General features: G+C 45.6%; 1 protein-coding gene across 1 annotated transcript; it reads left to right on the forward strand.

The window, feature by feature from the left end:
• The first annotated feature begins 492 nt into the window (after window positions 1–492).
• On the forward strand, window positions 493–13,717 carry LOC108881061 (sphingosine kinase 1). Its single transcript, XM_018672834.2, has 5 exons — window positions 493–1,158; window positions 6,922–7,071; window positions 10,085–10,179; window positions 10,584–10,699; window positions 11,973–13,717. The coding sequence occupies exons 1-5, from the start codon at window positions 732–734 to the stop codon at window positions 12,880–12,882; spliced, it is 1,698 nt and encodes a 565-aa protein (XP_018528350.1). The 5' UTR covers window positions 493–731; the 3' UTR covers window positions 12,883–13,717.
• The last annotated feature ends 562 nt before the right edge of the window (window positions 13,718–14,279 follow it).

Raw genomic sequence — 14,279 nt, forward strand, 5'->3', positions numbered from 1 at the left:
AATTATTGTAAATATCCAGTAAAACTATGATAGCAGCAATAAGAGGGCGACCTAAATATGACAGAATATTTGATTTAGTGATGGAAATAGTACTGACATCAACTTAAAGAAAAGTACCAATGTTTCACTCCATTACAAGTCAAAGTCCTGCATTCATAATTTAACTTATGTAGACATACAAAAGTAAATGTAGCCAACCTAAAGTATGAAAAGTAAAAGTACTCATTAGGTGGCAGAATAACTGTTATCAGAAATTCTGAATAGTTATTATCAAGTAGGAACAACTATGGCGACCATGCAGCAGGTATCTATCCTGTAACTTTTATCGAGACAGAAAAGATGGAAGAATTTCAGGCCAGATAATGTTGGTTTTTAAATAATGTAGCGCGTCTATCGTTGATTTTTTTTTTTTCAACTGACATGTTAGTGGTACATTCGTGAATTGGTGTGCAGCCTACATAAGTGTAAATACTGACTTGAGACTTGAGACTGATAAACTAGTTTAGTAGTCAGCTGCTCAGGAGTAGCGGTTGGTGCCAGGACAGTCGGCTGCGCTCTGCTCCGGCTCCGTCACTGCCATTCCCCTTTCAGTCACTAGGGAGAGACTCTGAACTAGGAACGCCGCTCTTATCACACTCAAAGGGTCCCACGGCAGGCTGGTAGGATCAGAGTCTACACCGAACCGCCATCCGCACACCGGCCTGCGGGACGCGTCGCACTCTCCGCCCGGGATGGAGAAAGGCGCCTCAGAACCGGACCCATCCCGCCAGCGGAACGGGCTAGTGGGCGCGCTGTACGGGGAGTTCACCGACACGCTCAACGACAGGGTCCGGTACTCGGTGAGCTTGACGGAGAGCGCCTTGACCATCCAGAGGATCTCCTCGTCACCCGGCCGGACTAAGGTGGTTTTTAACTTGACCGACTGTATCGGCTGCCGGGCGTACAGAGGGCCGGACAGCGCGGACGTCGGAGCCTACTTCACAGCCTATTTCTACCCGTTCAAGAGGCGCTGGATGAGCGCCGGGGTGGCCCGGCAGAGAGTGGAGCAGTGCTTTCGGGTCGCGCTGGTCCAGGACCCGCTCGCCAACCTACAGGAGGCTGAGAAGTGGGCTCATGCCATCAGAGATGCCTCAGTGCTGCAGGCGCCCCGGAGAGACGGTAAGCACTATATTGGAACAGGGACCATCACTTTAAAGCTTGAGGATTTAATTTTAACACACAACTTTCTATTTAAATAAGCTGCAGGCCTGCTGCAACAAACAGAGCAGGCTAGTAAATAGTATTTTAATGAGAGTATGAAAAAAACCATGAGGTAGGATACAAAAAGTCATAACATGATTTCACATTTTATTATACATGACAAAAGTCTTGTAAAGTGAGGCTTTAGGCAGCTAATTGAATGTAGGCTAATCTGTAAGCAGGCTGACACCTTTCTGTCGCCAAAAGCAGGTTTGGCAGAGAGGACAGACACATTCCATCTGCTCTCAGTAACCTGCTCTACCTGCTGAGAGAGGTGATCTACCTGCCTGCAGCAATTACAGTTGCCTCATTCATTCAAACAGCCCATGCCTATGATGATTCTGGATGTGGAGCCTGCTGTAGATTCGCACACGCTCATGCTCACTCTTTAAACTGATCACATAAATAGTTAGATTTTTAACTGATCCCCTGTCAGCAGAGAGTGTAACCGCTGCTCAGGCTTCATTATTCCTGCTTAGTAAATTCCCACTGAGATTTCATTGTTGATGGGTGTAAAAAATAATATCAAAACAAAGGCTGTTTTTCATCCTGCTCCGCAGCAGCTACATCTAATTAGGTCTCATCATGTCTCGCTCTGTTTAAAATGCAGACTGTCCTCAGGTTCCTTTGTCTTCTAGTCTCATTAGCTCCATCCTGGTATATAGTGAAGAGTAATTAACATGAATTCAAGATGAGAAGTGATGCAGCTAATTACCCCTATCACTCAGGTGGGAGGAAGTGGTGATACTGATGATGAGACAAAGCTGTTTGGGCCCCAAATGATTCTGTTTGTCATCAGGGTACAAACTCTTGAGTCCACCACATCAGGTCAGGTAATATCCTTTAGTGCGGCTCCACCTCCGGCTACAGAGCGGCTCAAAGAGGAAGCGGATATTTGACTTGGCAGTGACTAATTTGGAATGTTGGTAGCCAAAGATGGAGGCAAGTGTTAGTCGCGGGATGAGGAATGAGGTTGCCCTCCTGGCAGCAGCCTCCAGGTGTACACTGCAAACACACACACACACAGAGAGAGAGAGAGAGAGAGAGAGACTGGGATCTGTGTGTGTGATGAGGAAGATCCAGCCTCCCTCTGGTCAGCAGCCAGCAGGATGGGTTTCAGCTCTGTACGCCAGGCAGGCAGGCAGATGGTAACCTAAGAGGTAGCAGGGCGCCGTCCCCCCCTCCCCACCTCACCCCATCGCTGTCCTCTCACTGGACTCATCAAAGAGCCCCCAGCTTTTCAAACCGCACATACTAATCAACCAACTCAGCCATCTAACAGTTTCAAGTCTCTCGTTTCAGATCTTCCATCACTTCTTGATGTGATCATATCATTAATTTATAAGCTTGTTTTAGCATTCCAGATCCAGGCCAGCCAATAATACAGTATTTAGCAGAATATATTATATGTTTTAAATGAGCAATGTTGTGCTAATAGATGCTGCAGAATTGCTGCTTCTCTGCCTTGTTCCAGAGGGTATATGAAAGTCAGTGTGATTCACTAATCCCTCATAGTGTATTTACCCCCTAAGTTAATTGCATGTCATCTCATCTGGCATTGCAGATGGAAAGGTTGGATTAAAAGTGCAACTGCAGCACAAGATTGGTATTTAGGCAGAGAGCAATTACTGTGACGGACTTTCACTAAAGTATAAAGTGAATAAATGTTAAATTTAATATGTGACGGTGTAGTTTACAATGAGGTTGTAACTCCGCTATTTTGTGTGTCAAAATCTATCGCATCCAATAGTCTCACAGGGTTTTTTTATTCTCACTGCAGGCTCATTGGAATGAATGAGCCGTAAATAATGAAGTGAATACACTATGATACAGTCCTGCTCACGTTAATGGTTTGCCGAATTATTTCCCCCCCTGCTTAGAAGCTCCACAGCGCGATTGCATGCAAAGGGTTGAGATGATGGTTACTTGCTTTGACTCTTCCTACTAGTGGCTGCCTCGGTTGCTACTGGCTCTATCCTTTTCTGCTATTCAAACAGCTGGTAGGAGGCCAGTTACAGATTTAACATTTATACACTGTGGAATTTGACATGCTTTTTATTCTGTTTGTGCAGAAATAGCAATGTGTAGTGTCTTGATTTTTCCAAAAACTTTCTATTCTGATCCAGTACAACCTCAGAATTTGCATCCTGGTTTCATTACCAACCCCACAGTCCCCCGGGGGCTCTGCTGAGGCTGTGGTGGCTTCTTCGGTGAGGGAGACGAGAGCTGACTGCGTCACCAGGCGACCTCTCACCCCGAACCAGCATCTCGGTCCCTCCGGAGCTTTTGTCTTGTGCTCTGTGACACGCAGCTGTGATGGCCTGTCAACACGACCCGACTCCCCTCACTCTGTCTCTCTCTCTCTCTACCCACCCAGCCTGGTGATGCCTCAGTGGGCAGCAGTGTTTAGACTCTGTAGACCTCTTCCCCTCCTCTCCAGCAAACACTCACCCAACCCTGGAATGCAACTTGTTTGCAGACACGTCAGTCCAGTCTGGATATAGCATCAGTTTCACAGAGACAGCTTTCACCAAACTGCCCACATATTTGTTTCTGCTCCAGGAATCTTCCTGAATGGTTTTATGCTTTAACAAATCCCACCTGTGCTGCAGTATGTGATACAGAAGGCACATCACCACATCTTTATTTAGGATTTTTCTACATAGCGGTACACTTGTAGCAACAAGATGGCAACTCAGCCCTGTCAGCTCTGCACTTGTTAGCATTGACACACTGTCGCATCCAGTCTGCCTGTCACCTCTCTGCTTGTATGTGTGTGTTTCCCCACTTGAAACTGTGAAATACACACACACACACACACACACACAGCAGTTGAAAAGTTTGCTTGCTGGTGTGATGGGCAGATTATGCCCGCAGGTATCTGACTTCACATCGCAGACAGATTTCACACACACCCTCACACCCTGCATCTATCCTTCTTGTCACACACAAGACAGGCTACACACACATCACACACACACAAGATGCAGCCTGGGAGGAATGTCCTGGAAGAAGCCATTTTAAGAGACAGGACTCGGGTCAGTTCACCAAATCTTTTTGGTTAGAAAGCTGAAAGGACTGAAAGTGATTTTAGTGCAGTCTTTAAGAGTAAAGCTACATGGGGCTGAATTAGCTGCATGATAATCAGACTGAACTGCAATTTCACTTCATTATTCATTATTCTATCTGAATCACTGCAGAAATCACGTGGAGAGTGATTCAAAAGTCTGGAACCTCTGGGCAAGAAAGAGGAGGATTTCTTCAGCTTATCTGGTTCTGTGTTTTGGATGAATTCCAGTGCCAAAGTTTCCAGAGGATTAGCTTCTAAGGAACAAGGATTTCAACTTAAGGTTTGACCTTTTAAAGGACATGTGTGAGTCTGTTAAGGGTATGCTATTCAACTCAGCACACTTGAGCACAGAACCTGATTTTAAAGCCGTGCTCTCACCATCAAAAGACAGTTTCCACTATATTCTGGAAGTGTAGAGAGGTCCTTTTGTGTTTGAAAGCCACATTGTGCTCCAATACAAGTAAAAAACAATGGTAACCCTGTGTGGGTGAATGGAGGCAGAGTTTGGCATGTGCCTGTGTGTTTTCGCACTCTCACCTCACTCTTCCTGGTGGGTTCACACCTCTTTCTCTGAGATATTTTTGCACCTCCTCAGCGTCCCATCATCAGGCCAATGGCAGAGGTAGAGGGTGGCAGCGACAGCAGCGGTGCACAGGTCACTGTACTGGAAATTGAGGCTCCAAGCTGTAAAGAAAAGAAAACATCAGACAGAAGTTAGTGAGGCAAACAACACATCTGTCTCTCTTACTGTATTTCTCTTGATTCATTTATTAATTATAAGCAAGAATGGAACTATCCTATCATTTCATGCTTCTGATACTACTGCAGCCAAATAATTATGGTGGAAACTGATACTGAAGCTTCTGTCCTCCATGCCCCAAAATGCAATGATTTCTTTGTCCTTTTCAGGATTCATTTGATATGGTCTCTGGTGAGTGTGTGTCTGCTTTAAAGGTCAAGGGTATCTGCTGCGAAATCCACCCCCAGAAGAGAAAGCTGAATTCACTTTAAAAAGCTACAAATCCCTTTTTGTGGCAGTCAGCGAGTGTATTAGTACAAATAAGTGGCTAAACCTGATCCTCCCTCGTAAATATGGATAGAAATGAATGGGAACTTTATGAGGTGGAACAAATAACTCATTACTCAAAGCAGTAGTGCTGTTGAAGCAATGAGATAATTTCATCATCATTATAGTGCACTACAACCATGTAGCAGGTTTTATTCCACTGCTATTCAACTACTAGAGCTGCAGTTGCCCCCATATTGCATCATCTATACATTTTAACTTAGTAGACATTTTTTAATTGTTTTAATCACATGACTTTCTCCTTCTTTCTCTTGAAGCAGTTGTTTAACTATTTGAGAAATGCACTTATTCACATTCTTGCAGAGAGTTGGATGGAAGATTACCACCTTCTTGTCTACAAGATTAAAATGAAGCTACAGGCAGTAGCTAGCTTAGCTTAGCATAAGAATTGGAAACAGAGGGAAACAACTAACCTGGCGTTATTGAACATAAACATAATACCTACCAAAATCGCCAAAGCTCACTAATGAAGACATTGTATCTGGATTGTTTAATCAGTGCAAAAACTTAAGTATAAAATGTCCATATGCTATTTTATGGACTGTAACAGCTAGACTATTTCTTGCCTCTAAGCTGTTGTCAGAAAATCATTAACTCCAGGAAATTACCGGTCCCAGCCAAGAAATAGTCCCACCCATGACCCCCCAAAATGGCAATTTGGCATTTTTACATTTTCAGTTATTGCCTGAAATAAAATAAAAGGGATGTAATGTTTTAACTATTGAGCTTTAGGGGCGCCGGTAGGCAGCTTTTATTATTTCTGGACAGAGCTAGGCTAGCTGTTTCTCCCTGTTTCTAGTCCTTATGCTAAGATAAGCTACTGGCTACTGGCTGTACCTTCATATACTTTACATTAATGAGAGATGCATCGATTTTCTGACTAACTCTGCAAGCAATAAGTGTATTTCATAAAATGTCAATTATACCCAGTGCACAAGCAACTTTCCTCTTCCCATTTTTTCTCCTTTACTATTTTTGTTTTGTTTCTTATCCAATTGTTGGCTAACTGTCTAACTTGATCTTTCATAATAATCAAGGGAGTTGGAAAATGAGTAAGTAAGCAAGCATCCTGTCTCAAGAATGCCCTTGAGCAAGGTGCTAAATACCTGCCAATCCCCTGGGCTGATGAAGTGTAGTCACTCTATTACTGTGTCTTTCCTTGAGAAACAAAAGCAACAGGAGGATCTCCTCATGGGCATGAATGTATGTCACAGAACTGCTATTAATAATCTGCAAGAACCCGACTGAGAGGCATCTGTAAGCCCTTTCTCTTGGAAGAAAGTGGCATGTCACATTAACATTAAGCATCGTCAGTCTGAATGCTGTCACAGCCTATGACTTCACTGTTTCATGCTCTTTTTTTTCCACAGTGCATTTCTGTGCCACACAGACCCTGAGGGACAAGGCTGTCCTTATACATTCTTTGAAATATTTGATCATGCATAAGAAGACCTACTCTTCTGTTCTTGTTTCATCTCTATCCTTGCCTTCACTCACATCTTTCGCCTTTTTCTGTCTGTCTCAGGTGTGGCATATACGGAGGTGCGTCGTCCTTGCCGTGTCATGATACTGGTGAACCCTCACAGTGGGCGTGGCCAGGCTCTGCAGCTCTTTACTGGCCACGTACAGGGCATGCTCACTGAGGCCTCTGTTCCCTACACACTTGTCATCACAGGTTAGTAACATTTGTAGGTCAAGGTCACCCTGACCTGAAATAGGTTTGAGGGGATTAAACTTTCAACCCCATCATGATACGATCATGGGCGGATGAATAGACAATGGGTTCCTGGGCAAAGGGCCCCTCTCTTATATAGCAGCAAGACTTCCAGACTGAAAGAGATGCAAAACATTTTGAAGTCATTTTGCAAGTGCACCAGAACTTTTAGACTCTCCTACACACAAAAAGTGTCAGTGATGTCATTTATGGTCATTTTGAAATTTAGAAATGACTGTATATGAAGATGAAATACACATCTACATTTCCTCCCACTGTACAAAACTGAACAAAATATCCCAGCTACGAACACTGCCATCTTGCGCTAGTGACGTAATTTGGAGCCAGAGTCTGCACTGTAGTGATTGTGGTGCCACAGTCTCAAAGTCGTGCCTATACACCCACCTGACCAATTGCGAGTCAGTCACAGGTGTCAATCATGGCAATGAACATTTGAACATACATGAACATGATACAAACTACCTAAAATGACAGAAAACAGCTTTGGGAAAAATTTATTTAGTGTGTACTTTTTTTTTTTTTAGCCCATGCCCATGTGCCCATGTCACATCCGCTAACATAGATGGGGGCAGGGTTTACGACCTTTACTGCAGCCAGCCACCAAGGGCTGATTGAAATGTCTTGGCTTCACTTTTGGAGAGCAGTCATGTCTACCATCATTTATACAGTCTTTGCTTTGTGGTCATTTGATTGACTTTCCAACAAAAAATGTTAAATGCCACTTCATACAAAGACCTGTGCTATGTATGTTATGCTTGTCCAGTAATCCATCCATGGGTACAATCACTGTAAGAACTAGGTCATTGTGCCACACACACAACACAATATGAACAAACTTTCATCCCTGCACCAAGTGTACTATCTGCATTTATAATGCATTATTTGTGTGGTCACAAATTCACAGGCCACGTGTGCACAGCAAACATGAGCACATGCACACACACACACACACACACACACATAAACACAAACATCTGCAGGCACTCAAGCACGTGCACACTGAGAGACATTAAATTCTCATTTAACTCTCCCCAGCTGCTCCACATTCTGTATGAGTTGCTGATGGCTTTTTGTGACCTTAACCAGTGTCATCTGTTGGCCACTGTCATCAGAGGGTCTGAACTCCAAGTGACCTCTGTCTACCATATACCAAGGAGCTGCTGGAGGAACAGGGAAAGGCTTTAATGCCCAAAGTTCAATGCGCGGTGCATCGTTTACCCTTCGAGCTTTAACTTTCACCTCACACCTGCGCTCAAAAACCAGCTCTTATTTGACAGGGATCAACAATTTGACAGGTAAGAATAGTAAGCTGTCTCCTCAGCGCTGCAGCTTGGCAGCACATCGGCTGAATCTCTCATATGGCTCGAAGCGAGATGGAGTGTGACAGCAAAGGTAGAGGAAAGGGAGAGAAACTGAGTTTGTTTATTTGAGGAAGAGTGCTGATGCGCATGCAGGCTCTTTGTGCGGACCCCTGGGACTAATAGAGAAGGTCAGCAGCTGGATGGTGATGAAAAAAGACAGAGTAATTACTGACGCCGACCCGAGCTGGAGAAGAATGGGAGTGAAACAGAAATGGAGGAGGGGAGGCGGGGGGTAATATGGGTCACTGAGGGCCTTCAGTGGTCGGACACGGTAGCCAGGCAGATGTGACTATGAGTGGATTAACTGAAACAACGTTTTCCCAGCGCATAGCTCCTTGATGAATGTATCACATAGCCTTCGCCCAAGGAAGGACAAGTAGCAGTGGAGGCGCCTCTTGTGTCAGCATGTACCTTTTACATACTGTATGAAGCTTCCAGTGTACCAAGCTTTATCTTTACCCTAGTTAACCTCAGAAGAAGGCGGGAGAGTGAGGAGGAAAATGCTGCATCTAGAGTGAAACAGCTGGAATTTACCCAAGATTTTGAAATGTGTATTTACAGAGCAGCTCAAAGAAGAATCAACAAATCCACAGTGAATGTAACAAACGTCTTCATCTCATGATGTTTTGCATGTGGCAGTGACCCCTTGAATAAGGAAGCGGCTGGGAAGCAAAGCATCCGAGCCCGAGCCCCTCGGCAGGCTCAAAGTGCTGAGTCAGCAGCTGTTCAGCCCCTGTTACTCCCTCCACCTCTGTCTGTCAGCAGCAGCACTGCATCACCGCCTCCAGCCTCCCCGGTGCACACCAAACAAACAACAGCAACACAGGGAGCACAGCCGGGATAGGGATGGAGGGAGGGGCCCTAGAAGAGTGTGTGTGTGGGGGGGCATGTGGGTACAGGTAGAGGTTGAGCGAAGTGAAAGGAAAGGAGAGGATAGCTGTTTTTATTTCAGTTCTGCCCTCGATCAATACTTAAGCTGGAGCGGAAAAATATTTCCTTCATGATGGCAGCGCATCAATACTCGCTAACTTCTCTGCCGTCTGCCATGCCTCTCTGTCTCTGAAGTTGTCTCTTTTCCGCACATGCACGCGCGCACGCCAGTTCACTGGGGAGTCTCGGCTGGTAGGACTGTAGACTTTAATGCTGGCGGGATGAGCCCACAGAGACCCCCTGCAGAGGGACCCACTCAAGGACACTGCCAATAAAACTAGGCTGAACAAATAGCTCAGTCCTCTGCCAGCGCATTAACCAACACTGATACGCACACACACACACTCACATGCTGAACAGTGAATGCACATATGCACACGCAGATATTTGTCAGTCACAGATGTTTGCAGGCCAGCTTAAGCTGCCTTGGAGCTGTTGAGTAGCCACTGGATGGGTTAATGTGATATGTCTGGCCTGATAAGGGGAAATTGAATCTCTTTTCTGCCTAATCTCCCTGATCCTACCCCAGAGGCTGGCGATGAAGGGAGCGTGTCTCTTTCTCTGCCCTTGCCCTTGTTTTTATTTTGCCAGTTCGCCCTACTCTTTGCCTGATTTTCTGTGTTTGTGTATTTTTCCCTTTCTCATCTCTCGCTGTCCTTCAGAGCACCAGAACCACGCGCGCGAGCTGGTGAGGAAGGCTGACCTGTCGCAGTGGGACGCCCTGGTTATCATGTCTGGTGATGGGCTGCTGTTTGAGGTACTTCGGCTTAACCCGACTTAAATCTGTTTCACAGTGACATGATTGTCAATCAATCACAGCTGGAAATCAAATGATATAAACCCTCACACCCCTGTTTCTATTCTTAGCACTTCTATTGTATTTAGACGTGACGAAAGAGCTCTGGTTGGTGTGATTTAAGCACCTAAAATTCAGCACCTTAAAGGCCATTGTGTGAATGCTTTTCTGCTTAGCCCAGTACGTTTATGAGAAATCTTCAGCCAGGGTGGTTTCAGGTCCCCTGTCTCTACCATACATGCCACAGAACAGCTGTAGCGACCCGTGAAACACATCTTATCACAACTTTTTCTCATACACAGATGCTACTTTCTATTTAGGACCATGGTCTGATTCTGTTTTTCTATTTGTTCTTGTTCATTCAGGTGATAAATGGTTTGATGGATCGAGAGGACTGGCAAGAGGCCATACAGACCCCTCTGGGTATTCTGCCAGGTGGCTCAGGCAACGCCCTGGCCGCCTCCGTCCACCACTACTCACAGTGAGTCGGTCCATTAATGAGTCATTTAAATGCATGGAGCAACAGTGCAAAAGAGGAGCAAAGAAGAACCTTCCTCAGCCTAAAAAAAGAACGATTTATCTCCTTTCTGTGTAATTATGCCAAAGGCTGACTGGGCACATCATTCCTCAGGAGGGAGGAGAGACAGAAGAGCAAAGTGGAACTGCTTCGCTGTGCAGCAGGAGGTCATTTCAGGCTGCTGATAACTCTCAAAGGAATGATGTAATGGGTTTAGAAACTCACACATTATGAGTGATTATAGTCCAGAATGCAGCTGTGGAACCAGTCAACCCAGCACATATCCAGGATGTCATCTCCATCTGCTGGTTGGTTGTTGGCACAGCAGCAAAGAAACAAACAAGAATTTATTTGTCACCCCAGGGTTTTTACCTGTGTCTTTAAGTTGTCAGGATTTTAATAATTCTCTAATCAGCCGTCCCAAGTGTCCTTGATTAACCCCAACATCAGCTCAGTCAGTTTTGACCAGAGACCTGTTTGCAAACTGTTTTTTTGAATGAATTTTAATACAAAGAGCACATAGTAACTTTTTGAGGAGCTTTTCACATTGTGAAGATGGCTCAGTTGTAGTTCCTAATGCATCCTTTTTTCCACCTCTTTCACACTTCTGTGTTTTTTGGACATTATATAATCTTTATATGCAGGGCTACAAATGCTAGTGTGGCTAAAATCATGTGAAGAAGTTGACATTTGTAGTTAAGATTAAAATATTGTGACAACTATTGGAGAGCTCAGCACTGAGCATTGGTCCAGACATTAATGTCCACCTCAAGATGAAGAATTGTAATAACACAGATGATCCCTTTTCATCTAGCACCACCATCAGGTCAACATTTTAATTTGGAGTTTACCTAACGCTTGCAAAACTAACGGCATTCCCATCAGCCTGAGCTCTACTTTATGTTAAGTACTAATTAGCAAACATTAGCATGCTAACACACTAAACTAAGATGGTGAACATGATAAACATTGTATCTATGATTATAACATTAACATGAGCACAGATTGTGAGTATGTTAGCATGATGATGTCAGCATTAAGCATTAAGTCCAGCCTCACAGAGCTGCTAGCAAAGCTGCTGAATTGTATTCTTGTTGGGACCAATGCACATGTTCTCATATTTAAGTATTAAATAACTAAGCTGTGGAAGTTATGGTACAACCATTATATTATGCTTAGATCATATTTATAGGCTTACATATTCATGACTGCCTCTGACTCTTGATTTGTGTAACAGGTCACCTCCAGCATGGAACGAGGAGCTACTCTTAAGCTGTGGCTTCATCCTGTGTAAAGGTCTGGTTGGCTCCTTGGACCTCGTGTCGATCCACCTGGCCTCTCAACAGCGTCTCTTCTCCTTTCTCTCCCTGGCCTGGGGCTTCGTGGCAGATGTTGACATCGAGAGCGAGAAGTACCGCCATGTCGGAGCAATCCGTTTCCTGATGGGCACCCTGGTCCGTCTGGCCTCCCTCAGAGTCTATCAGGGCAGGTTAGCATATTTGCCTGTTATGGAGGCGCCAAAACTTCCGAAAGGGAGCATCAAGGCTACCCACCCTCCCTCCACACCTCAGCACCCCTCGCTCTGCTCCTCCCTTCCTTGTCGGCTCATCCCCAACTCCTCTCCGAATCAGAACTCTCGACACAATCACAACAGCACAAATTCCAACCACAACACCATCACCAACTCCTCCAACAACGCCATCACCACCAAGAGACCTGAGACCCAGAGTGATGGCAAGACCATAGCACTGGTGGACTCTCTTCTTCCTGGCCTGGACCAACCAGTCCCAGAGAGCTGGACAGTAGTCAAGGAGGAGGACTTTGTCTTGGTCCTGGCTATTTACCAGTCCCACCTCGCTGAGGACCTGTGGACGGTCCCTGGTGCAATGGCAGATGATGGGCTGATTCATCTGTTCTACGTGACAGCAGGAATCTCCCGTCCTGCCCTCCTGCGCCTTTTCCTCGCCATGGAGAAGGGCGCCCACTTGGCGTGCGGCTGCCCCCACCTGGTGTATGAGAAGGTGAAGGCCCTGCGGCTGGAACCCACCTCTCCGCAAGGTGTTATCACTGTGGATGGAGAGATGGTGGAGTACGGGCCCGTTCAGGCTCAAATCCACCCAGGACTGGCAAGACTTATATGTGGATGAACCTGGATTATCTTAATCTTTTTTCTGGTTGTAGAGCTTTCTAGTTTGGCCTTTTATACTCAGTGTCGATTCCTTTGTGTATGCTGTGTTTTCAGAAGTGCCAAAGACATTTTATCAGCCTCTGGAAATTTCCTCTATTTTTCTACAGAAACAACTTGTCCCCTCAATGTTTGATTCAGGGTCAAAGCCATGGATGGTTGTTCTAGCTGCTGGCTGGTCCCAGCTTAGAGAAGGAGAGAGGGATTATGTGTGTGTGCATGAGAGAGAGATCTTTATGTATGTGTGTGTGCACTCGACTGTGTGTGTGTGAGATTGTACATGAGGGGCTTTGGCACATAGCGGTGCGGTGCTGTGGGCCAAGGAGTGCATTGTGCACGCTGCTGTCGGACCTCATAAATGTGACGCAGCATGAAGAGAAGCACATTCTCCCATCCTGGGATGCTCCAGGAGAAACCACGCCCCTTGTCCCACTGTACTACACCAGGCCGCCAATCTCCCTCCATGGGAAACCGCTCTGACAGCATCACCTCCCCCTCCTCCCCCTGTGGCCTGGTAAAGAGGAGCTTTCTTACTGAGGATGTATAAATCCTCCGCGGATTTGATGTTCACAAATCTTTAATCTTTACATAGTTTATATATATTAAAAAAAAACAATACCAGGTCTTGTCATACCAAACGTTAGCACCCGGTAAACCTCCTCCTTTCTGTATGTGCAAACTTCCTCCAGCTGCTAATGCATGATGTGTTGGTGAGGCAGAGGGAAACCTGGCCAGCTGAGCTTACACCTCCACTGACGGCCGATCCATCTCATGCCCTGTCCGTCCTCTTACCCCCCCCCCCCATCTGCAGCCATCATCAGATTGTAAGAACTGCTTCCACTGGCACACCAATACTCACACTCTCACTTTCTTCTACCCATCCCCCCCCCCTCCTCTTATGCACACATCCCCACATACACACTCATTCCCTTGCATCTCTGCAGCACTTAGTGGAAGGGGGGAGGGGCACGGTCTGCTACCGTGCATATGATCCCCCTTCCCTCTTCTTACCATCTTAAGATTGTACTCTCTCAGTTAATGAGCCATCAGCACCTAATGTGTCCTTAATATTAAGCTTTACATCTGCAAAAGCGTGCTAAATAGAGTTGGAGAGGTTTTTTTTAATCATATGAAAGCTTTTAAGTGAGTCTCAAACACATATTAGACTGGTTGAAGCACACTAAAGTGGAGAGAGTTTCACACCCGGTCAGCCTGTGTTGCATATTGAGAGGCGTGCGATCAATGTGAGCTGGAGGGAGTCAAGTGCTCTGCTCCGCTGTGTGGCCTTTTCGCTGGCTGTTGGTGCTGTGGTGATGAGCATTAGTGCACTGGAGCAGAGGAGAGTGCAAATGTTAGCAT

Source organism: Lates calcarifer, linkage group LG11 (assembly GCF_001640805.2).
Source record: "Lates calcarifer isolate ASB-BC8 linkage group LG11, TLL_Latcal_v3, whole genome shotgun sequence".
Lineage (NCBI taxonomy): Eukaryota > Metazoa > Chordata > Actinopteri > Centropomidae > Lates > Lates calcarifer.